The 23,371-nt window shown below is 36.7% G+C and overlaps 1 protein-coding gene across 11 annotated transcripts in view; it reads right to left on the bottom strand.

Annotated features, from left to right (window-relative positions):
* Tle4 (TLE family member 4, transcriptional corepressor) overlaps positions 1–23,371 on the bottom strand; it is a 134,858-nt gene that overhangs the window by 51,606 nt on the left and 59,881 nt on the right. For 7 of the 11 annotated variants that reach the window (XM_041660884.1, XM_041660885.1, XM_041660882.1 and 4 more), the window contains 2 exons: positions 11,922–12,126; positions 9,908–9,924 (listed from right to left, as the gene is read on the bottom strand). In XM_041660884.1, the coding sequence (XP_041516818.1) occupies positions 9,908–9,924; positions 11,922–12,126 (222 nt within the window). The remainder of the gene's footprint in view (positions 1–9,907; positions 9,925–11,921; positions 12,127–23,371) is intronic. The other 4 variants (XM_041660886.1, XM_041660883.1, XM_041660891.1 and 1 more) reach the window with 1 other exon arrangement.

Below are 23,371 nucleotides of genomic sequence, written 5' to 3'. Positions count from 1 at the left end.
CCTGGCTCCCCCACCTCCCTCCCCCAGCAGGCCTCAAGCCTGGTAGCAAGTATTCTCTACCACAAAGCTCAGTCCAGTCCTTTTACTTTTTATTCTGTGATAGTCTCACTAAGTTACTCAGGCTGGTCTTAAATGGGTGAACCTCCCAAGTTTCTGCAGTAACTAGAATTAGAGTCCTCTACTACCAGGCCCAGCATAGCCCTTGTATTTCTACAAATCCAGAAAGACCCTGCCTTTAAATATCAGCAATCTGCGCTCAGCCAGACAGAACAGCAGAACCAATAAGCCTAATCAGGCTAGTCTCTTCCGTGCCATTAACGGAGCTTACTGCAGTGATTCATATTTGGTGTCTCCCTATTATGGCCACTGTGGACTTCAGATGCGACTAGGGCCAACTAAGAAACTGGGTTTTATATCTTTATTTTATTTTAACTAATTTAAGTTAAGGAAGTGTCATATGGCTACAATATTGAACAGTGTAGCTTCAGAGGCTTACCTAAAACCTGTCTTTTTAACTCAAATTTCTCCTTAATTCATGAAAATATTACTTCAAGTATATGTTCATAAGGACAGCTTTAATGTTCTTGGCTACTGCTCACAGTGCTGGTTCCAAATAGCCCCAAGCACTGCATCCATCCAGTTAGCCTGGCTCTTTGTATAACAGGTCCAGGGAGCAAGCTGTACTTCCTCCTTCAGGTCTCCACTTTTCCTCCTTCCCCCACCAGGGTGGGAGGTTAAAATCACAAATGTCACAACTCTCAGGGCAGTAGCACAGATCAAGAGTTAATCTAAAAGGAAGTAGCGGGTGAAGGGGAGAAAATGGGCTGGCAGGACCAGGGAAGATCTGTAATCAAGAGGAGAAAAATAAAGCCAGTGAAAGGATCAATAGAAGGAACAGCTTACATTCAGATTCACAGGAGAAAAAACACAGGGAGACAATCATTTCCTGGGAAAAGCTCAGCCTAATGAGAATTTACTCTGCTCCTTTATGTGACAACCAGCCCTTTTGTGGCTCAGGCTTCCTGACTGACAGGAACCCAGGGCCCCTTAATAGGATTTCCATATTATTTCCAACACCTGCCCAGAAGTTATTTGTTTACATTGAAGGAGGCAAGATTCTCAAATCAGACATCTGCTTCTAGTTCAGGCATATCTTAGGAAGTCATCTAGAAAGCAGCTTTGTTGCCATGGTGACATTTTTATTTTCCTTCTTTGGTTGGCTCAAAACATTAGCATTTCCAATTTTATTTTGTTTTTCAAAGGGCCAAATGTCATTCAAGAAAACAGAAGTATTTTTTTGAAAAAGCTAAACAGAATTTTCACAAATATCCAGAATAATTAAAATTACCATAAGGAGGGCCAAATGCAAGGTGAGGTGTTATTAGATTGCCAAGGACACTTTTCTAAGGGTAGTACCACTAGTTTATCCCCTCCCCAACCAGGTCTTCTTCCTCTCAAGTCTGAACCATCAGAAGCTCAAAGTACCAATTTAAAGAAAATTCAAGAATTCTCCAGGATACTATGCAATTATATAACGAGTTTACTTCCATGTGTAAGAATTCTTCACACGTACCCTATTCCACATACCCAAAGTCTCATTGACAAGAATACTTAAGAATTTCTATGTCCATCTTACTGCCTGCAGTTCAGTAAAGAGAGAGGTAAGGGACATGTAAGCTTTTCAGGCACTTGTTGGCTGCACAGGGGATGTAATATTAAACACTACGAAGAAGGAAAGGAGCACAACAGGTTGCTCTGGTCTCTAGTAACATAAACCTAGGCACATCACCAACCTCAGAGTGGTACTGACCACTGAAAACTAACATTCAAACAGATATAACTTAAGTCAAAAGCACTGGTAACTAAGTGGATTTTTAGTATGATACCTTATTAAATGGAGAAATAGGAAACACATGGGTTCTGATGCATGAATCACCTGGCACATTTAAATGAATATGCTGGACAGTCTTTAATATGTGGAATATTAAATACTTGTAACAATTAGTTTGACTTGCAGTATCTGACTAAACAATACAAATCCTGAAATGACTTTATTTCTATGAATAGCAAGTTGAATTAAAGGAAGCAAAACCTTGTTGAGAAGTACCATTTAGCCCTCAGCAAATTTTCTATCACTTCTTCATGAGACTACTAATTCTTCTGTTTTATCAAAAGCCATTGCATGCGTTATAAGATGATGCTTGTTAGTGGTGGCTCCATATGCAGAAAGTTGTTTAAGCCAGAAGATAGCTGAATTATTTCACACCATACCACAAACCAAATATGCAATATGAACAGAGGTAAATATTGCAAAAACTCAAGAGAGAGACAAGCACTAAGATCCTTCTAGATGATTTTTGTGTTCCCTCCATTCCAAAATGGATGAGTATTTTAAGAACATAAAAGGTGGTGAACAATTCTTGGGAATAATTCTTTTGGAAAAATTATGTATACTTTGAGAAACAGATGCCTCTGAAATTACAAGTGCCAAATGCAACACTTCAATCGTGGGCTCCTCTGAAATGTTTTTAAATGTTAAATATAAATTTACTGTATAATATTTTTTCAAGAGACAAAATGCATTCTAATTAAGAAAATTAGATATAATAAGCATCAAGATGAAAATGTTTAGTAACTGTTGGTTTAAGGGGGAAGAGAATTTAAACTACCTTTGCAAAATCCGCTAGGGAAGGCAGATGTGACAATCAGCCTACCCTGTTAATTAATATTTGTTCTGCTTCAGCAATCGGTGGAGGCAAGTGCAGCAAAACACGCGTGCCTCCCCCGTCACATCATTAATCCACTCGTGCTCCCCACCTGAGGGCCAGCTGTGCCCCACAGACAGCCATTCATCTGTTCCACAAACAAACAATTACAACACATTTTCTGGAATTAGGGCACCTGTTACATTTCACACAGCTTACATGCCTGGAGGCAGAGATCAATTAATACTACACAAATTAGTGCATCATAAACCAATAGAACAAAAGTTCCTGATGGTTTTGATAAGGTAATTGTTAAAAGTGAAATTCATGATAAAATGCTTTTAAAAGAGTTAAAAAGCAATGATAATACTAAAATATTTCAAATTACCATTATATTTTAGAAGATAGAAAGCACCACATTCAATCATCCTTATACTAAGACACCCCCAAAAGAATAACATTCCAAATGGCTAAGATACCTAGAGTTACAGATTTGAGATCCAGGAGGCTAAGTGATTGTCTACTGATTGAGACAACACAGCTTACCCAGCACTAAAGAAGGGTCTGTCTATTCAGGAACTTGGCTTCACATTCCTGTCAACTAGTTCACATTCTAGACTTTTCTAAGTGCTTGCTTGTGGTTTTAAATTTAACAGGAAGACCTTTATTACTTATGCTAAGAGAAGGGCACAAGAATAGTTTGTATTATTTGTACATGTTGATGTGGAACAACGAAGTGAATTTTACGTAAAACAAAATGAGTCAAAATTTGTGTTTGCTTCAGCAGCACATATACTAAAATTTGGGGGAAATGCAATACTAATTATCAATAGAGTTCTATTTGTGTCTTTTACATATAGACAATGATGTATTGAAAATGTAAATCTACTGTCCAAATGAAGTACTGGTTAGCATGGGTTCTTAAAGTATATTTTTAATATATATGTTTCCTCCACTAAATTCTTACAGTATTGAGAGTAAGATTCTAATCTGTGAGGCAAAGGGAGAAAAAGAGAAATCAAAGCTTGGTTTAACAAGGGCATAAGTAAGTTAGGTCCAGGAGGATTGATCAGCAGGTAAAGGCACGTTGTTACTGAGCCTGATGATCACTAGAATTTAATTCCTGGGAACCACATAGGAGCAAACAGACACCTGAAAATTAACCTCTGGTCTCTGTACAAATATCATGGAACACATAATGTACATGCGCACACTACATAAACAAACATTGCTAGCTGTGGTAGTGAACACTGGTAGAACATGCTAAAGGGTAGGGGCAGAAAGATAAGTTCACCCTGGCTATACCTGTGGGGATGCAGAAAGTGCTTAGCAGCTAGGAAAGAGTGTTTGCTACTCTCATAGAGGGCCTGGGTTTGGTTCCCAGCACCCACATCAGGTGGTTCACAACTGCCTGCAAATCCATCGCCAGAGGATCTGATGCCCTCTTCTGGCTGTTATGGGCACCAGGTGGTGCAGAGACATAAATGCAATCACTCATGCATGTGAAAACAAGCAATCTAAAAAGAAAAGAAACAGTGTTATCAGAAAAAATATAAAAGGGAAATCATTTTAGATGTAGAAAGGCCTAAAAGTTTTCACAAGAGTAATAAGGAATCTTATTTGGATCATATTTCAAGAAAATAAATTCTGTGAATACTCACAGAAAATGGATTCTTGGCTATGTATTAAAAATATTTAATAGCTATTTTTTAAGCAATGAAAGCTTTTTGGTTTTGTTCAGTGAAAAGCACTGACCAGAGTTCCACTCCCAGAGCCATATCAAGTGGTTCACAACCATGTACAACTAAAGATCCAGGGAATCTGATGCCCTCTTCTGGCAAACAGGGGTCATTTGCATATCCAACCCACAACACACATACACACAAAAACAAAACAAACTTTTAAAAAAGTGGTTATTTAGATGAAATGTACCCTTTCCCCAATGACTTAAGAGGCAAGTGCATGGTATTTATAATTTACTTCAAGATACCTCAGTGAAGGAAAGGATTACATAAAACATGGCAAAAGTACAGCTCTTATACCTAGACAGGTTTCTTGGATAGAGTTTCTTTGTGCGATTCTTTGTACTCTGTTGTAAATCACCCAAAGAGCTGTCCTTTGGGCATGACACTGGCAATGTGACGTTGGATAGGACCTTCATAACACTAAGCCTTTCCTCAGGTAAGCAACAGGTTGAGCATGGCACCTGCTTTTGTAAGTGACATCTAAACTAGGAGTTAAATATGCAAGATGGAGGAGTCTTCAAAGAAATCAAAGAGGTTAACTGGGGACTACTGGGCACCCACCAACCAATTCTTTTCGAGGTTTGGAGAAACAGCTTTGTGGACAAAGCGACTGAAGGGGAACCAGAGTCAAGTCACATTTCCTATTCAGATAGCTTTCCTTGATTGCCGACAAAATACTAGGGAAAACAGATCTTAGTGCAAGCCTACTATTGGTTTGCTTATCTGGTTCTGATGTGGGAGTCCCCTCTGTGTGCTGTGATTACCATTAATGAATAAAGAAACTGCAGTGGCCTGTTGATAGGGCAGAACTAGGTAGTTCTTCCCCTTACATGGTTCTTAAGCTATTCTTTACAGTATTTTATTGGTGCCTTAAATTCCTTTCAAAATTTTATTTTCTATTCTTTCATGCTTTTAAGAAAAACATTTTGTCTTTCTAAAGTCTACAGTAATACAAATGGCCCTACCATGTTTTCCACGAAAGCCTAATATCCCTATAGTAATATAAGAAACAAAACTGTCTTGAGAAATATGGTTACCCCCTTCCTGGCCATTTTTTTCCAGTGTTTTCACCTGTACTTTCTTTTTCACATAGGACATTTCAAAAGGCTGAACATGTTCAAAACACATGCTTTTAAAACAGATAGTCCTTTGAGACAGAAAAAAAATATAGGTATACTTATGGGAGGGCAATGCAGGAGTAGTCAGCTACAGATCCTAGAACAGAATTTGGGTCATTAAATCTAAATGTGCAAAGTGAAGTGGCAAATAGAAGTAATCACTCTGCTCAAAACCCACTCTCACCTGCAACACCCAGCTAATGAGGCAACAGTACTCTCCTGGCCTGAATCATACACTTGAGTATGAACATAAAAACAACCTTATTCTAATTTTCCAGTGATAAACCTTTACTGCCAACAGTGACTAACTGGGAAAGTAAACAGAAACATATGATGTTTTTAGTCATCTGCGCAGAATAAGCACTAACATACAGATGAAACAGAATAAATAGGCATTGCCTTACACACAACAAAAAGAAGATCACCATAAAAGTCTTTAAGCAAAAGCAAAGAACTCTCATAGGATAAAAAGTATAATATTCACACACACAGAAAAACATTTAGTGTAAAAAATACGTAAATCTTTAAAATTAAGTGCAACAGCTATACTTATTGCAATGGCAAAAAATAATCTCAATGTTGATGGGCTTTGTAAGAATACAGGCCAATACTGCATTCAGCATTTTAAAAGAGTACAGAGGTTCTGGAGATAACCAGAATGTATAAATGACTGAGAATGATCATATTCTATGAAGACACACAGTATCTGGTGATATTGACAAAATAACAACAATAAAATATTCACCATTTAGAGCAGGAAAATGCTTGCACTTCTGCTGTATTTTACAGGTAATAAAAGACAAATCCTTCAGTTCTAATAGAGAAGAGTGTCCCATATTCAAGGGATTATGTACATTAATAGAAATGGGTTAAGTTAAGATGTAAGAGTTAGCCAATAAGAAGCTAGAGCTAATGGGCCAAGAAGTGTTTTAAATAGTATAGCCTCTGTGTGATTATTATGGGTCTGGGCAGCCGGGAACCAACAAACGGATTCCTCCAACAGTGTTAATGAAAAAATGCTCAATAATAGCATATGGAAGAAATCATGGAGCTTACTGACATTACATAATTTTGAGTTTATCTATCTGTTTCAGTTGACCTTAACTTTGGTGCCTGTTTTCTTGCTTGAGTATTAGAATTATGTAGATGCTGGATGTAGGGGATGGTACTAAGAGTAATTTCTCAGCTTTAAGTTCCTACCAAGTTTAGGAAGTTTTATGGTTGTTGTTCTAAGCTGTTGACCACATTTAAGATGAAAACTGGAGAGTGATGTAAGACCTGAATGGCTTGGAGCAACTTGGATACCTCAGCAACTGGGAGGTTCTTGGCAATAAGTCAATCAATGTCCCCTATGATGAACATTCTAGAACCAATTACTTTTACCCTAAATCCCTTGGGGTTCAGTACATAAAAATATTTCATAGGTTTTATCTATTCTTTTTCTACAGGTGAGAAATATGGAAGAGAATGGGGAGAAATGGAATAGGAGATGGTCAACTACTCAGATACCAGGTAGGAATTCAGTTTGGGAGTCTTTTGGACTGTCTACACCAATAAGGGTAAGAGCTCATTAGTAGTCTGACTTTCTTACCATTTTCAGACCTCACACGTGGGGCTTACTACATACAGTCAGTAGAGAGCCAAGACAAATAAGGAAGGTGGCAGGTGTTACGGCCCCTTATTTCAACAGTACTACTGTACACAATGTTTTAGTTTCTCATCACCAAGTAAATTGATTCTAGGACTCCCCACAGTGCTGTCTCCTTTAGATCCATATTTACATTCTCTCTCAGTGTCAAAAAACTTCAGATGGAAGTCTGCAAATAACAGGCTTAAGAATGAACTTGGCTACCGGAGCTATAGAAAACTAGATCAATAAAGCCAACAGCATGTGATTTAGGGGGACAGAACTTCAGAGAAGAGAAAGGAAAAGGAAAAGACCTAACAATTTAGTAAGAGATTTCACTGCTTTACTTGGCTTCTCAATGAAAAGCATGTTAATTACTTGGGCCTTTGCAGTGAGCCTAAATGTCTGTTTTATAAGCTGTTCTGAAATCCACCCTGTTTAACAATCAGTAGCATCAAAAAAATTTTCTTTAATGAATGTCTCTCACAATTAAACACATCTACAACTTTGTATAAATCAAAATTTTGGTACCATATCAAAATGTTTTGATGAGGCTGTGTCATACTGCCCATATCTTCATCATATGCAACACTAATTACTACCAGCAGATTCCGATTTCTCTGCACATTACAGGCTTTTAGAGGAGCTATAAAACTTTTCAGGCACCATTAATTTAAATTTGTATTGAAATTCCCTTTTGACAGATGGCCAAAAATTACTTTATTATTTAGAGTACAAGAGCTGCCTGTTTCCACATTAGAAGAGGAAAGGGAAATTTCTAAATCCAGAAGGAAATTTATGTCACATTCATTACCTGTTAAATGTTAAGGAGAATTATTGTGCATGAATGAATTATTTCAAACTACCCCAACTAGCAAACAACTGGATCACTGGCTGCTACAAACCACCCCCAAGTCACATAATTAGTCAACAATCACAAAAATCCCCTCTTAGCCAGGAATTCCTTACAAGAGGACAAGGAAGCTCAATGGAACAGGCAACTGCTTAGGTGTCATCTCACAGGCAACATTAGCCAACTATTTCACCTTGTAAACCTATAGGACAATTCCAGACCAGACACAGCACACTTCAGGTATGGATTTGTAACTGTCATTCATAATAAACCAGAGCAAAACCATCAATTTATTTTCTTGGTACTTGCCCTGCCTTCTGACTATTCTGACACTTCCAAGGTCCCTCTGAAAGATTATAGACGGTTTAAAAATATACCCTACTGTTTCTTATATGAGGGAATATAAAATGTAACTGGCATAAAGTGTACAGTGTTGTATAAATATTTTCACAATGTTCTGTGAGTGGGGCTGGAGAGGAGTCTTTTGTCTACTTGCCTGCCTGAGGGTATGTATTCATCATGAGCAGTTAGGGAATGTTTACAGTATAGCCTTAGAGAGGCTTCCTGAGAACTCCTGTCAGCCAATCCTGACCACCTTATTCACTTATTACTTCTAAAGTACATGTGGATACACTCTAAGTTTTCTAATGTGGGAACTGGTGTGAACAGTATACATAGACTTCACAACTGCAAATACATAATTAAAATTTTATGTGTACATTTCTAATTGTTGACAGTTGTTTGTGGCTGCAGGTTCCCTGTCAAATTCAAAGTTTCTTGAAGGGTAAAATGGATATACTCAATATTGAATTTCCATTATTTAAGGGTTCTAAATACAATTTTAATTTAAGAAAGAGTAAAGTACTATTCATAATGAAAGCAAAGAATTGTGTCTGGGAAAGACTTCAGTTTTGGATATAGTTGACAAAAAAAAAAAAACTGCAGAGGGTCTAACTAACATATGGCCACAACATTTAATTATTTAAAACTCTAAAAGACAAAATGACAGCATTCATACTCTGGACTAGTGTTTCATTACTGGGTTACCTTGCAATGGGTAAGTAATACAATGACATGTGCTATGCAATTGGGCATCCACATGGCATATTTCTACTGTACATGAACCAAAGGTAATGGAAGCACTTTCATAGTTTATTCAATTCCTACATGACAGCTTATGTTTTTGTTTGCATACTATGAAATTCAAATGCTCTTAGCCTATCTCTTTCTGGTATCACGTAAGACAAGCATACACAAACCATCAGGCCCTAAATACTTTTTGTCCTTCTCCACAACTTGCATATAAAGAGAAGGCAGATAGTCTTCAGAGAATTACTTGCCACACTACAAACCTAAGTATTACAAACAGAAAATGCAATGTCTCTGGTGAACAGAAATATTCTCATGGACAGTTTGTTTCTTCCTTCAGGTTGCACATGAACCTAGGGCCTAACACATACCAAATACAAGCTCTCCCACTGAGTTACATATCCAGGTCAAACAGATGTTTGATGCTTTAATGAAGAACTTTGTAGGTAGAATTTTTTTCAAAGGTATGTATTTCTTTTTAATTAATACATTTATTGTATTGCATTATCTTAAAGTAGTTTTTAAAAACATAGTAAGAAATATTAATACAAGCAATGCTATCTAGTTCATGACTCAACCTTGTTCTACAAATCTAATCCTCAGAAAAATATAACCATTGTTTAAAAAGATCAACCACACACGTAAGATGAACACAATTTGGTAAATACCATCTATATTACTCTCTAAATCTCAAAGAATTCATTATTAGATAGATTCCCATCACTTAGAATCTTTTAAAACTATTTTTGTGCCTGAATTTTGAGTCCTACCTTGATGGAGTCTCTGTCTGTAGGCAAAACAGCAGCAAGGCAAGCATGCAAGAGTGGGAAGAAAAGAAGAAAAGTGCTTGTTAGTTTACATAAAATCATAAATCTATCAAACCTGACCCTGCTAAATAGTAAATTGAACAGATGTCAACTTTGCTGTAAAGTTAATTATTAATAATATACTAACAAGATTCACAAAGCACTGGTTCACCTTTGACACGATTTCAATTGAACCAAAGTTAGCCATTCTTATTTGTGTACCTTATTGACTTTTCCACTTATGAAAGAGTTTATAATCATGAGTCAACTCTACCATGGTATTAAGATAACTCTAGAACAAATATTACAGTATTTCTAGCATCAGAGAAGGTAAATTTATGCTTATGGAATACAGACAATTTGCCCCTAACTGTAACTCTGGTAATAACACTGAACCAGCAGTAGATAGGACCTTCTTTTTTATTATAAGCCACACCCTTTCAAACAAATAAACCATCCCTGTGCTAAATAAATTACCCTAAAGGAATGGTGGAAGAATTTTTTTTTTAACCTAGTGGCTATTAAAAATTACCAGTTGAAGTGTAATTGGACTATTTCATTGGGACTATTGGCTCCCCAATAATGACACAAAGACTTATTAATCATGAAAGTTCAGCCGATAGCTTAGACTTGTTTTCTAACTAGCCCTTATAACTTAAATCAACCCATTTCTATTAATTTAGTTCCTTGTGAGGTTTTATTACCTCACCTCCATAATTCCCATTCTGCTTACTCTGTGTCTCCTGGTATCTGAGCCTTCTTCTTCACAGGATACTCTCTGCCCCCCAAATCCTGCCTATTGGCCATTCAGGTTTTTATTAAACCAATTAGAGTGACACAGCTTCACAGTGGACAAAAGATTATTCTACAACATTAAACATAGATGGACTTTTCTTTTGGCTGCCAGCTCACTCACTCTCTGTCTGTCTCTGTCTCTCTCTCACACACACAAACCATGACACTGAGATTTATATTAATTATAAAAGCTTGGTCTTAGCTTAGGCTTGTTCCTAACAAGTTCTTATGACTTAAATTGACCCATATTTTTAAGACTATGTTCTTTTATGTCGCTCAGTTACCTTTGCTCTGTATTCCCCATCCTGCTTCCTCTCTGCCTGGCTAGTGACTCTGCCTTTCTTCTTCCCACAGCCCTCTCTGCTGCTGGAAGTCCTGCCTAACCTCTTCCTGCCTAGCTATTGACCATTCAGCTCTTTATTAAACCAATCAGAAGGTGCCTTAGCAAAGATACATCTTTACAGAATACACAAATATTCTGCAACAAGTAAGCAGTGTATAAACATACAGGAATATTACTAAAATGCCCCTTTACCATCACCTTCCTTAGAGGAGAATGAAGGCAGAACTTGAGAAAATACAACTGAACTCCTGATTTGTTAATCTCATGCTTTTGAACAGCAAAAGAGGTATTTAAAACAACAGATTTTGTCAATTTGAATAGTATCATCTCAATAAGATAACCAGAATCTTTCTTAGTATGCTCTGAAGGTTGATCTAATTTACAAATAACAATTAAATTGGTCAAATATCAAATAACCCTTTAATAATTTAAGTTTTCCTCTCAAACAAACTGGTCAAAGCTGATTATCGATGCTTAAGTCATTTTAAACAGGATTTTACTACTAATTTAGATTTAGGAAGCAAGGGATCAAAGGCAATGATCTGGAGAGCTGGAAATTTAGCTCCAGTGGTAGACCTAGCCTAGCATATGTAAGGTTCCTTAGTTCCATCCCCAGAAGAGCTAGAGTAGGAATAGGGGAATGGGGCAGCAAAATCTGGAAACAGTTCTTTACCTTCTGAGCAATACTAAGGCATCATGTGGCAAATGACTACTTCTAATAATTAATCTGCCTTCTGATGGAAATCCTTTTATTTAGACACTGGCAAAATGAAATTCAGAGATGGAATCAAAAATGGCATCTGTAATCTATCCCTAGAAGATAGATAATACCACACTTACCTCTTTGGTGATCATTGTCATGGTGCTTTTTCTCATCCTTAATTGGGAGGTGAGATTGACCTCCTAGTGCACTGGAGAGGGCTAGAAGTCCTGCACTGCTACCAATGGGTGGAATGGCTGGGGGCTGAAGCCCTGAAGGGTGTGGTGTCAGAGGCACAGGCAGACCATGTCCATGTGATAAATGCTGAGCTTGGAGTTGTTGCTGCTGTGAAAAATTGGCCATAGATATTGAATTTGTCCCCTCAAAGAAAACAGAAGGTATGAATAGATAATGAAAACAATACTGCACTCAAGAAATAGTTACCCTCATGCATTTTTTTTTTAACATCAGGGAAGGTAGAGAAAGAGATATATAATTGATGTGTTACTTCCAAAATCTATTTTTTTTAACACATGTAGAGTAAACAACCTAAGTTTTGAAAATGACAAAACGGGCCAATAAACTTCCAAAAGATAAATGTTATTTAACAAAAACTCTGTATTATTTTGTTTTAGTACAAAAGGCCAGCTATCATGTATTTCTAATCAAAATGTATATGTGAATAACTGTTAAAGCAGTCATGTTGAACAAGAAAAACTGAAAATCGAGAAAATTAGTGCTAAACAGTTGTCCCAGAACCACTGCACAGCACGCAGGGAGAGTTAATTTGAAAGAGAAAACCTGAATTAACAACCCCAGAAAAGGAAGCTGGTTGCAGCCGCAGTTTTTTAAGCCCTTTAAGTGTCCTCAGTGGCACTTGAGCAAATTACTAAAGAAAATCCAATGTAGCAAGGCTTGGGTTCTCCTGTAGGCTTGCTCAATAATGCTGAAATAATTGGGCACTCTGTGCACGGTTAGTGATGCTCGAATGAAAAGCTAGAGGCCTGCCCTTGTACTCTTCTCTAGCAGCTGACTTTGTGTTGTGACAGGTTTATTTGAGTGGGACCGTGATGCATGCACCAGTAACCACGCTGACAAGAGTTTAAAGTCATTTTTACCAGCACACTGGCAACCCATAGAGAAAGCCCTTAAGAGGTTGAGATGGGAGTGCTTGACCCCAGCGGAGACTGAGTCAAGCCTGTCTACAGGAGCTACTGTGGGCAGGTTTGCTGCCTCTGCTGAATGGGGAAGAGGAGGAGGAGACAAGGGAGGATGCTGAGTTAAATACACCCTGCAACAGGACACTCTTCAACTCAAACCCAGCTAACAAAATTCTATCAGAACAATTGCTGGGCAATTCTGAGACTAACATATGTAGTTACTAAATATCAATTATTGCCTTAAATAAGTCACTTTTAGGTCAAATCTATAATAGTCAAAGAATCCTATAATTTTCTTTCTTAGCAAGATTTGACAAATTGTTTTCAAAAATGAAATTACTTTCTAAAAAGAAACTTGAAATGGCTTTTTAAAGTATTTCAAAAAAAGGGTGATTTTTTTTCCTTCCTCTTCAAATTACTTTCTCTTTCCTCTTCCTCTCCTGTGTGCCTTCCTGTATGTGATTATCAGCTCTTTTCTCCTGCTGACCTGCACCTTCTTTCTGGCTTCCCACATTTACCATAAAGCAAGCAAAGTTGAAACAACTAAGGAGAGTATGCACACACATGAAAAGGAAATGTTGGAACACTCTCAGATGCTCCAAAAACTTAACCTCATAATCCATGTATGTAAGAGCTTTTCCTAAATGCAGTTTTTAAATGAGATGTTTCCTCCCTGCAAGTATGAACTTCATTGGTTGTTCAATGCAGAGTTATCAGCCTTGAAAGCATACACACATGAACAACAAAAATGGACTCAGTAAATTTGTGCACATGTGCAAATATGTGCATGTATGTATAGAAATAAGAACTTGCTGAGTTTTATATACATGTGCACACATATGTACACAGACACACATATATGTGCACCTATATGCAAACATTTATACACACACATATGTAGGTCTAACAACAATAATAAGAGGCTACCAACTTGAAAGAGAAGAGGCATGGGAGAGGTTCAAGGGAAGGTAGTTGGGAGGGGCTTGAAGGATGGGGGAAAGAGATGATATAATTCTACTTCAATTAAAAGCATATAAAAAATTAAGTGGTTCCTCATTTGAGTGACCAAAATCATATCCACAATCTTTATTTTCTGCTACTTACTTGTGACCAAAAGTATACATGCAAAATTATATTTTCTAAATATGTAGAAAATTAGATACATGATGAATACAGGAGAATTTAAGTAAATACAAAGTCAAATTTAATTTAAAATCTAGTTCAATTTATTGACAAACTGTTCCAATTCTCTTTTCCCTCTAAATTTCAATAATATTTTATTAGTACAGTTTGGGTCTATGGCCGTTTATACTTCTGAGCTCAACTGGCAAGCAGCTACAAGCTCCTCAGTATGTGTCTCTTTTTCACTGCAGTCCATATGACACCAAAGCTCCAGACACAGAAGCATTCACACACATCTGATACGCTGAAGAATATTCACATCATTATACATGGCAAAAAGAAAATCTCAGCCTAATTGAACACCTTCAGTGATTCCAGTGTTTTATTCTTCTCTCTTGGAAGATAACAGGTTTAAAAGGGAAAAAAAAAAGGCAATAACTGACTTATTTTTCCATTCAACCAGGTAGAAAATATGTACCAGTCTGTCCGCTACACATGAGAGCTACAGTAAGCTTCTTGGTCTACTCTCCTTCAGATAGGCTCAAACAGGAGCCGTATCTCCCATTTTTCTTTCATGTGTACCTTCAAGGAAGAAGATTTTATTCCAATAAAGGGAGGGCGCGCGCGCGCGCGCACGCGCGCGCGCGCGCACACACACACACACACACACACACACACACACACACACACACCTACCTGATACTACTCTAAAATGCCACTTTGAAAGCTACTCCATGGTTTTTTTTTTTTTTAATATTTATTTATTTATTTATTATGTATACAATATTCTGTCTGTGTGTATGTCTGCAGGCCAGAAGAGGGCACCAGACCTCATTACAGATGGTTGTGAGCCACCATGTGGTTGCTGGGAATTGAACTCAGGACCTTTGGAAGAGCAGGCAATGCTTTTAACCACTGAGCCATCTCTCCAGCCCCCTACTCCATGGTTTTTAAAATAATACCCTACCTAGATAAAAACAGTTCAAATTTCTTAGCATTCAAGATCTTCCATAAAACTAGTGTCACTTTGACAATACACTACAGTACAACATTCAGAAAACTTTACCTGAAATACTCATCAATTGAATGAGTATGTCATTATTACTAGCCATCATCAATACACATATATACTCAATTATTTGTCTCTGTATATTTAAATTCTCTTCATCCTATTCTAATGTCTTTGTGAAGGGATGCCTCCCCTGATTACATTCAATCAATCTGATTCAAAGTACTATAATACTGCTTCTGAATTCTGATGGCACTTGAGGACAAATTATTATAATAACACTCAATAACCCAAGAAAATAAAAGGAATTTGTATATGGATAACTAGATATAGTTGCATATGCTAACATTTGCAATAACTTTATGAATAGAGCTATTTCATTTAAAATCTCATAGTACTATATATTTCTTCTTCTTAGTATGTTCAAGCAGGTATCAACTAAGGCCAGTACCATCTTACAAGTGGATTAATCTTGGCTTTATTTTTTTCCTAATGACCCAAATTTCAAAATATAAAATATAGTCAAAAGAAATTTAAGTTAGCCTTCTCTATTATATTTTTCATTTGCAATAATTTAAAAATAAGCAAGTTTCATACAATATTAAGGAAACTTAAAAGCTTAGTGCCTCTTCACAGGAAAACTATGGACTTATTTTTTATTGCTGGACTTTTAGGGATTTAAATGTCTAAAAGAGAGCTACCACAAAGCTTTCCTTAAAATAATGAAGTCAGATACCCAGTCATATGACTGTACGTCTAAAGCTTTTATTGTTTCTACTGAATATATGGGATACCCATTTATTCTTTGCCTAGTTTCCACAAATGCTAATTTCATAAGCAATGTTTAACAAAATCTACAAAACTAAGAAAATTAAAATCAGGACATCACTGTTATCCAAACTACCAACCACATTCAGATGTTTACCCCACACCAATGCAACTTCTCTGTTCCAGAATTGAAACTATGGTATCCTATTCACATTTAAAGAGCTTTTCAGTTTTCACTTATTAAAAAAGCCTTTAAAGAATTTAGGAATAGTCACAACAAATGATTGTCATATGTTGAATAGCATATAGTTTGAATAGGTTTAAAGGAGAAAAGAAAATGAAAAAGGCTCCTATAAACTCATGTCACTAGTAATATATTCCTATAAAGTGCCCACATAATAAAAAGATATTCATCGTGGTGTTCTCTACAACACAACTTTATTAAGTATTTTTAAAACATAAAATTACATATATAATGCTATTTAGCATGTCATCAAAAAGTAACTATTTCGGATATTGTAATATTCCAGTTGATTTTCACAGTTGATGTTTATAGCAATAAAACAGGCTCCTTTTAGTCTTTAGTGGCTATTTTCTACATTTGTTTCTAAGTTCTTACCTTGGGAACTATCCTAGAACTAGAGCTAGCATTAGACACCATCTTCTTTAAATAAATCCATTAAGTCAACAATGGTTAAACTTAACTCCCAACACTTTCATTTAAAAATGATTTTAATGGGTTAAGTATCAAACGACATGAAGTTAAATTTAAAAATAATCTGTATTATGCTTCCTTCCCAACAAAGCAGAATCCATGGCAAGGAGTAGACTTCCCTGAGTACAAACTTGCAACCTTGTGAGTCCATTACTTCTCATTTCTGCTTTCTGAAAACTACTAACCTGTAAAGGTTTCCTACTTTATCCTATCATAGAATAGATGAAATCCTCTATTTTAAACGACCAGAGGATGGTCTTTATATGCATATATAGAATACTGACACAGATTTGTTAGTTAAATAAATCAAGATAAATTAACACCCTGGATAATACAAACCAGCAAGCTAAAGGAAGAAAAAAAAATGTCAACTTTAGGAAAATTAACCCCTCCAATCAAGATAAAAACTAAACAGGAGGGCATGAACTACAGGAACAATTTAAGAATCAACCTATTTTTCATCATAAAGCCAAGAGACAAAAGATATCTTAGAAAAGTTATTTCCACTGGTAATTTTTGTCAGGCCATACCTTTATTTTTATGTCTTATTTCACTAAAATATAATTAAAAAATAAATAAGGACATGAAAAGTGGTGATTTGTTTGGGAGGTGGAAGGGGATAAAAGGGGCTAATGGGGCAGACTATGATTAAAGAAGGGTGTGTGTGTGTGTGTAGCTATAAAAGAATAAATCATCTCAACAATAAAACATAAATTACTTCTACTTCCCTCCTAATGTGCCATTCAAGGAAATAAACATTAAAACACAGCAAAGTTTAAATTCAAGGCAAGTAAATACTCCATCTAGATAATTCTGAAAAAAAAAAAAAAAGAAACAACCAGTAATCATGACTGAAGATACATAGCAGCAAGGTGTCCGACACACCTTAATTCTGTTCACTGCATTCTACTGGCCATTCTTTAACAAATAATTATTTATTTACAATCTCAAGGTTGGAAAGAAGGACAGAAATCGATTTTACAGGGAATATCTTTTCAAATGTCTACTAGTAAAAAGGAAAATTTCCTTTTAGTAAAAGGTTCCCAAAACTTGGGATGACCAGGGGCTGACTAATAACAAATTGGAGCTGACAAGGGTAGAACAGCTGCCACTGGAATTCTGCCCATTCCCAACCCCCCAGGGTTCCTTGCTTTTGACTCTACCCTTCATGTCTACTAAATTCTCAACAGCGAAGTTCTCAAACACCATGCATCTTCATTAGAAACAACAGACTCCTGACAACAATGAGCACATTTAGTGGCCATAATTTTGTCTCCAGCCTTCACCCCCCTAGCTATCATGGGCCTTAAAAAAAAAAATCTACCTAGACAAATAGTATTAGTACAATAAGACAGCTATAAAGGCTTATAATGAATTGCTGTTCTTTTGTTTGTTTGTTTTTTAATACTCACAAGTCCTTCCTTGTTAACCTGAGAAAACAAGTGGAAATATAGACATTCTAATGTCAACAACTAGAGAATGGCTCCCAGCCTCTCAAAGCCAGAGCCCACTGACTAGGAAGCACACAAGCATCCTTCTACCTACCAGCCAGTCACAGAGCGTGTTCTCATTCAGCTGGAAGAAACAATACCAAGAAAGAAAAAAAAGGCCAAGTAGACCTTACGGAGCCAGAAAAAGGTACCATGCTATGAAAAGGAACACTTAGGACAAAGGGAATATAAGTGCTATCAGGCTTGTAAAAATACTGTTTTAATACAGAAATCACTGTTAACCCCATCTCCCAACTATGGGGTTGGGCAGAGCCTAAGAAACGAAGTCCTGGACAAGATTCAAGAAGCATTAAAAAGAAGTGGAATAAAAGCCAGTCAGCCACAATCCTCACCATCTATGAGCAAGAAATAACCACTTGATGTTTCCAAGTATCTTATAACATCTACCTCCCAAAGTGGCTGTATTATAATACAACTTCTTTTGTTATTGGAAAAAGGTACCTACCCCCTCTCATAACACACACAAAAGAAGGGATAGTACATCAGTTACTTTTATATTGCTATGATTAAGACCACCACAGGAGGGAAGCTCTTTTTCAAAGGATATTAATTTAAAAGGAAATTACTTCTTTATTCTGAATTAATTCAGAGCACATAATGAAGTTATGGGGTACAAAGTTGTGAGAAAACAGGTTATTTGGTGTCAAGAATTACTCCATAGATTATGTAGCCTCCCTATAATATGATAACTGAAAATATATACATCACTTGTAGTATTTCTACTTAAAAATAAAACAAGGTCTCAATGCGGAGCAGAAGGAGGGAGAACATGAACAAGGAAGTCAGGACCACAAGGGGTGCACACACCCACTGAGACAGTGGAGCTGATCTACTGGGAGCTCACCAAGGCCAGCTGGACTGTGACTGAAAAAGCATGGGATAAAACCGGACTCTCTGAACATGGCGAACAATGAGGGCTGATGAGAAGCCAAAGACAATGGCACTGGGTTTTGATCCTACTTCATGTTCTGGCTTTGTGGGAGCCTAGCCAGTTTGGATGTTCACCTTCCTAGACATGGACGGAGGGGGAAGGACCTTGGACTTTCCACAGGGCAGGGAACCCTGACTGCTCTTTGGACTGGAGAGGGAGGGGGAGAGGAGTGGGGGTAGGGGGAGAAGAGTGGGAGGAGGGGGAGGGAAATGGGAGGCTGGGAGGAGGAAGAAACTTTTTTTTTTCTTTTTCTCAATAAAAAATAAAAAGAAAAAATAAAACAAAAGCCTGACTCTAATCTTGAAAAAAAATTAGAAACAACCAAACAAATTCAGGATATTGACGTTTCCACAAGGCTAGTCTAAAATCTTTAAAATGCAAACAAAATATACAGCAAAGTAATGTGAGAACTATTTCAGAGTCAAGAAAAATGAAGAGATACGGGGAATAAAAAGGAGGTTATATATGAACAGCAAACTGGAAACACTAGAAAGAAAAAAGTGCTAACAAAAGTGCTAAAATACATCCACAGCTAGACAAATATGATGACTCTCATAGTGGACAAAGAAATATTTTAACAGCATTGTTCCAACACCAGAAGACATCCTTGTCCACAGAATACTGTGGGACAATGGTTTTGTACCCTGTAAAGATTTATCACTTATATTGGATTAATAAAATGCTGATTGGCCAGTAGCAGGCAGGTAGTATATATAGGTGGGGTGACCAGAGTAGGAGAATTCTAGGAAGAGGAAAGGCTCAGTCTGCAGTTGTCACCCAGACATAGAGAAAGTAAAATGAGAATACCTCACTGAAAAAAGGTAGCAAGCCATGTGGCTGACACAGACAAGAAATATGGGTTAATTTAATATGTAAGAGTTAGTGATAAGAAGCCTGAGCTAATAGGTCAATCAGTTTATAATTCACATAGGCCTCTGTGTGTTTCTTTGGTACTTAACGGCTACAGAACTGGGCAGAACAGAAACCTCTGTCAATAACATTAGACACATATTTAAGTATTAATGGTGAAGTACCATGACGGTCTCACTTTCAAGACGGTCAATACTTAAGTACATGTCTGCATGTGCACAAGTGACAAAGCATTACCTGGTACATTTCCTCATGAGCATCTGGTGGTTGTTCTATTACTTATTCAAATTCCTTCAGCTGTGGGGCATAAGGGACAAAGGTATGTTCTGCCTACCATATAAAGGTTTTATAACCAATAAACGCCTTGGCAGAAGCTAAAGATTAAACCAATCGAAGAAGGAAGAATAAAAAGAACAAGGAAGTAACTTTTTCAAGCGAGGCATTGCTGATGGGAACCCCCACAGAAGAAAGGCATGTATGTAGAACAAAGCTCTACAACAACAGTTCATGCTAGCCTTGGAGGCGAAAGAATGGAAGAGGGTTATTTATTTTTGTGTGTTGTGCACACATGTATATATATTTTATACATATAGATATGATAAATCTTTAAAGTACTCAGGTATAGATCTCATGTCAGGAATAAGCATTTTTGATATATATATATACATATATATATATGAAAAAGCATATATATGCTTAACCTATGCTAAAAATTATGCTAAATTATGTTAAACAAATACTATGGGTAATACACTAGGTTTTCTATTCTCTATCTTTAATAAAATCCTAACAGAAAGACTGATAACAGGCACTGGATAAAACTCACATATCTTTTTTTTTTTTTTTTTTTTTTTTTTTTTTTTTTGGTTTTTCGAGACAGGGTTTCTCTGTGGTTTTGGAGCCTGTCCTGGAACTAGCTCTTGTAGACCAGGCTGGTCTCGAACTCACAGAGATCCGCCTGCCTCTGCCTCCCGAGTGCTGGGATTAAAGGCGTGCGCCACCACTGCCCGGCTCACATATCTTATATATGTATTTGTGCATACACCTGTCAACTGCTTATGTTTGAGTCGAAGGACATTTATAGGAGTTAGTTCTCTCTTACCAAGTAGGCCACCATGATTGAACTCAAATCACTGGGCTAGCTGAAAAGTGTCTTTACTTGATGAGCCATCACTCCAGCTCTGGTTCTGGTGTTTTGTTTGTCTGGTTTTGATTTTTTTGAAACAGAGTCTTTCTAGTATACAGTTCTGGATGCTTTAGAACTTACTATGTAGACCAGGCTGCCCCTGAACTCACAAAGCTTAGCCAGCCTATCTCCCAAGATTTAAGGTGTGCTCTACCTCAGCTGGTTGTTAGTAGTTTTGCAACTGGTATGATCAGAATCATACTCTTATGTTGGTTATATATTACAAATATTTCCCCAGATGCTGGCTTGCCATCTTGTTTTCTCCTACGGTGTCTTCTGAAGAAATTGCCGTGTTTACTTTAACTGAGAAATAAACACTAGTTATCTTCACTATCCTGAGTGGGATAACCCAGACCCAAAAATATGAACATAGTATGTACTCACTCATTAGTGAATTCTAGCCATAAACAAAGAACATTGAGCCTATAGTTCTATAGTTCATGATCCTAGAGAAGCTACCCCTCAAAAAACATACATAGATTCACCTGGAGATGGAAGCAGACAAGATCTCCTGGCAAAAGTTGGGAGCATGGGGGCGGGGATAAAAGGAAGGGAAGTGGAAAAGGGACACCTTACAGAAAATGTGAAGTCAGAAACTGGGGACAGGAGTTTGTAACACATAACCAAGAGATGCTCATGGTTCATGGTATTGACACCAGTTAAAAACCAACCAGAATTTTGGCTGAAAAATAAGCCTTACCTAAATATGGCCTTACAAGACTATTTTAAGATGAAACACAAAAGTATTTAATTTTTTTTAAAGTTCACAATACTATGCACACAGAGAATAAATGAAAGCAACAAGAATGAACAGCACGAAATATCTAGAAAGAATTCAGCAGCTCAAACCAAAACAGAGTGATGCTTGGATAAGGGCTATGGCAGCAAGTCAAAAAAGAAAATAAAATAAAAAAAGAGAGAGAGAAACTGATATTTTTTTTTAAGACAAAGACATGGTTATATGAGAAGGTTTTTAAGGATAACTTAGGGAACTCACGATACCTTGTAAAATTGGGCCTCACTTAACCAGGCAGATCAAACCATGTAGATAGGCCAGAGAAAGAGAAAAGGAAATAGAATTTTGTCTTTTTTTTCAACTTGAAATACTATATATGAAATGAAGAGATAAAGAATAGAAAGAAATTAAAAGTCTAGACTAATGCTACCAGCCAAAGAAAACATTAATGTCAGTGGATCTATGCATGGTATTTTCAATGCATATTTAAGCAGTTTTAAGTGAAAACAACACCAAGCTATCTTTTAGTTTAGTCTGCTGTCTGTCCCATCTTTTCCTATGTAGTATATATCAAGAACATTGCACTGTAACTCTTAAGTGATGCTACATTGCTGGTAATCACTGGGTGGTTTGCTATTATCTAAATATGGTAGTGTTCTCTTAAGTGATCTCCAGCTACTGGATGTTCAGGTTGTTTCCATTATTTTATACTCAGTCACAAGGCATTAAACACACACCCATACCAGTTAAGATGATTACTCTTCAAGTTACAGAATAAATAAATTAATAAATAATAAGAAGACATTTTCTTCACTGAGGAGAAAAAGATTATCTTTTGTTAAAAAAGAAAATATACTTCTTTATATCTCATTAACATGGATAGGTCATGTGCCCACTTATCTGTAAAGAAGTCTGAGAAAGCATCTATAATGTTAGCCTTCATTGTAGAAACTGGAACCATCTACAAGGCAGAACCATCATTTGTCTTTGCTCTTGACCATGTCAGCAACCTTTTAAAAACCCAAAAAACTTCCCAGTTTTCAATCTAAGTGACAACAAGCAACTTAAACTGAGGGTGTGTGTTCTGTTTACCATCAATGATTTCTTCTCCTGGGTATGAAATTTGTACAGAGCTGTATCTACAAATTGCTTTGAGTAAACTCAGAAAAACTCTGGGGAAATTAAAAGAAAAAAAAAAAAGATCCTATCACTACCACCTTGCTGTCGCACCTAAGTGGCATAGCCTTGCTGCTCAGAACACAAATCTGGGCCAAAAGACTTTCTCCCATTTTATGACTCCACTAAGAAAAAAAGTTAAGAAAAACAACAAACTTTTAAAAGTTCTCAAGTATAATTCATCTTTAATTTGTAAGAGGGTGAAGAGGTAGCTCTAACTCTTTTTAGGTCAACAATGTTTTTTAAATTTGAATACTCGTAGTATTTGCTACTCATATGCAATATATAGACACAAGACAAAAAAAAAGAGCGCAGAAAAAGAACAAAGCTTACAATCAAACAAACAAGGATATAACTTCAAGGAAGGACTATTAAAAACACAAGGCATTAAAATGTGAGTTCTAAC

This window comes from Microtus oregoni, unplaced genomic scaffold, assembly GCF_018167655.1.
Source record: "Microtus oregoni isolate MIOR12 unplaced genomic scaffold, Mior012 000012F_ref0000307, whole genome shotgun sequence".
In the NCBI taxonomy this organism is placed as follows: Eukaryota; Metazoa; Chordata; class Mammalia; order Rodentia; family Cricetidae; genus Microtus; species Microtus oregoni.
Note: the sequence above shows the minus strand (reverse complement) of the source record. Positions and strands in the feature narration are given on the sequence as shown.